We start from the raw sequence: 3,319 nt of genomic DNA, 5'->3' as shown, positions 1-3,319 counted from the left end.
GCTAGCACTACCCTTTTGTTTACGTTTTTTGTGGACGGTAGCTCATGCCAGACATACCTGAAGTGGTCCGCTCCTGGTTCCCAAACAATGCCAAGAGTTTTAATGATTTCGACATCGTTAACTCGTATTGGCTTCTCCTTTTCACCTTCGTCTAGCTGCAGCATAAAACGAGCATTGTTTGAATGCCATTTGCGTAGTGTGAAATGCGCTGAATTTGTTAGTGCTGATACCTCACGATAGACTTGCATTAATTCTGCTTCTGTATCAGCTCCGCTGATGAAGTCATCCATGTAAAAATCAGATAGTATTTTCTTCGATCACAATGGAAAGTGCTTCGTACCATCTTCACCCAACTGCTGCAGGCAACGAGTTGCTAGAAAAGGCGCTGCCGTTGTCCCATAAGTTATCGTCAGCAGTCGATATGCTGCAAGCCTTTCATCGCTGGAGTTTCTCCACGAAATCGCTTGATAGTTGCAGTCTTCGGCAGTAACCCATGCTTGTCTGTACATTTTTGCTACGTCAGCTGTAAGCGCAAATTTGAAGCACCGAAATCGCAGCACTATCGACAACAAATCATCTTGTACAACTGGCCCTTTCATCATTACGTCATTGAGCGACAACCCGCTACTAGTTTTGCAACTACAATCAAAAACTACTCGAAGTTTTGTACTCGTGGACTCCGGGCGTAACACATGTAGATGAGGCGAAAAATACTTCAGCTGCTCAAGGTCTGCTGCCGCTACCTTTGCCATATGCCCGAGTTTTATATACTCCCCAATAAAGTCAGCATATGCTTTTTTGGTGTCTGAATCTTTATTAAGCCGCCTTTCCAATGCCAGAAACCGCCGCTCAGCTGTGTAAAACGAATCTCCAAGTTTATCAACGTTGTTCTTAAATGGTATTTTTACGACGAATTTTCCGCTGTCATCTCTGCGCACGCTCTCGCGAAATATGCGCTCGCACTCTGCTTCCTCGTCAGTTAAGAACGTAGACTTCGTCGATAGTTGCTCCATCTCCCAGAATCGCTCCACCAAGCTGTTCAGTTTTTCGTCTTGCTGTTCCGTTACGACTACGTCGCTTACCAGGCTTTGAGCCCTCACGCGATCACCTTCGACTATCTGTGTGCTACCGGACACTACCCAGCCAAGTACCGTTTTTTGCAATCGAGGTACCCCGTTCAACAGCTTTATTTGACCTACGCACAGCAACTCCAGAAATATTTCTGCACCTAGCAACATATCCACCCGTGCAGTAGTATTAAAGCGTGGATCCGCAAGCTCAACATTCTTGGGAATATTCCAGGTGGAGACGTTGACATATTGATCAGGTTTTCTTGATGTTATCTTTGGCAATATATAAAATTGCAATGCTACTTCGTAGTTGTTGACGCGTGACTTTATCACTGTATGAGCCTTTTTTGTTATGCTCGTTCGTACTCCACTAACGCCATTAAGTTCAAGCAGGCATGTCGCCTTTGGCAGCCTTAACATCTGCGCCAAATAGTCGCACATAAGGTTAATTTGCGACGCTGAATCTAAAATGGCACGCACCGGATAACTTCCACCCGTATCTTTCACCAGTATAACTGCAGTTTCCAAGAAAACTTCTTGCACAACTGCGGTACTGGAACTCGTATATAGTGCTACTTTTTTAGTTGATGAGCTGCTTTCCTTATTCTCCAACGCGCTGACTTCATTCGAGACGGGTCCTGTGTCGTCTTGCCTATGAAGCAATATGTGGTGTGAATGATTGCATGTTGTGCATTTCGCAGCGCTACATTGCTTTAGCCAATGACCCTTTCTCAAACATATCAGACATAGCTTGGCGGCACGTGCCGCAGAGTAGCGCTCTTGAGAGCTCATTCGCGTGAATCTCGGGCAAGTCACTACCTCATGACCACCTTTGTGACAAATGCTGCAAGATGTATGCTCAATAGCCAGTGCCGTTGACGTATTACGCTTACCGAAGAATGTCTTTGGCTTGGAGTCCCGATGGACATCCTTTATAGTCTGCTTCAAATCGGTATGAGAAATCTTTGTTTCCCGTGCTTCTAACGTTTGACATCGCCTTGATAGTATTTCTGAACAATTTTCCCATGAGGGCAGCCGTGTATAATCAACAGATTCCTCCCATTTTGTTTGGGACTCAGCATCCAGTTTATCCATCACCAGGTATATTATGAGGGCATTAGTAACGTCTTGGTAGTTGCCCAGCGACAGCATTGCACTCAAACGCGCGTTAGTGGTATCAATTATTTTGCGTCAATGCCCAGCTGACCCTTTGGTGGCCTTTTGCATTTCAAAAAGCGCTGCAATGTGTTCCTGAAACATAAGCGCTTTCTTATCGAAAATCAACTTTAAACGATCCAATGCCTTCGGGTAGTTTGCATCCGTTTCGTCGAACTCCGCTATTTCAGAAAGTGGTCTTGGACCCAAACTATCTTTGAGTATCAAAAACCTCTCGCAGTTATCCAAGGTTTGGTCTTGATCAACCATTGTTGTAAATAAAGCGATAAATTTGGGGAATTCAGCGTATTTCCCATCAAACTTAGGAATTTTAATTTCACGGCGTAGCTTTGACGCGGGTGCAGAAAACGATGCAGTCTGCGAAAAACTTGCCTCCCCTTGAGCAGGACGTTGCTTGGGAATCAGTGATATAATGTTTGACTTAGCACTGACATATAATTCCTCTACGTCACCTACGAAGGTAGCATTGGACGCCCTCTCCGCTTCTGGACAAATCTTATCGATGCTGGCCTGAACGCTTAGTACTTGCTTAAAGTACGCCTCCAAAATACCAAGCCTGCACTCCAATTCCACTTCGGGCAAGGAAGAACCTTTCTTCGCTATCAGGTTCTTAATTCGTGTTATGTTGCCCTTTGTTGACGCACGTAACGATTTCAGCTCCACTAGTTTTGGACTCTCCTTTTTGTTGGCCGCAACTTCCACCTTCTCGGTGTCCGATGTCATTTTGGAACAGTTCAATAGCAATTTTACCACGCTCTCTCAGAATTGTTCTCTCACGCAGGTTTCGATGCAGTTGTGCTGGCCAAGAAGATTACTTCTATGTTGATCCGGGGATGTGTACGCTGCTGCGTTACGTAGCTGCGGCTGATGAAGACACGTTCTCTGTTTTTTGCTAACCGAAGTTTATGGTTATGTACCAATAAACTCAACTTTAATCGAACTCGTTATGAAATATTGTTCGCGATCGCGGACCTTAGCCTTCTTTTACGAGCGACACGAATAATTTTATACTTCGCGTGGACTTCCAATGAAGTTTATTTTTAAATTATCTTGAATTTACATACAGTGGACCA

The 3,319-nt window shown here is 44.6% G+C and overlaps 1 protein-coding gene across 1 annotated transcript; it reads right to left on the bottom strand.

Annotated features, from left to right (window-relative positions):
* Positions 1 to 317: 317 nt before the first annotated feature.
* On the bottom strand, positions 318 to 2,222 carry LOC118736015. Its single transcript, XM_036466121.1, has one exon. It carries the CDS (start codon positions 2,220 to 2,222, stop codon positions 318 to 320), a length of 1,905 nt encoding a protein of 634 aa, XP_036322014.1.
* Positions 2,223 to 3,319: the final 1,097 nt, after the last annotated feature.

This window comes from Rhagoletis pomonella, unplaced genomic scaffold (genome assembly GCF_013731165.1).
Source record: "Rhagoletis pomonella isolate Grant_MI unplaced genomic scaffold, Rhpom_1.0 Rhpom_scaffold_00003, whole genome shotgun sequence".
NCBI classification, from domain to species: Eukaryota; Metazoa; Arthropoda; class Insecta; order Diptera; family Tephritidae; genus Rhagoletis; species Rhagoletis pomonella.
The sequence above is the reverse complement of the archived record's forward strand: the minus strand, read 5'-3'. Positions and strand labels throughout refer to the sequence as shown.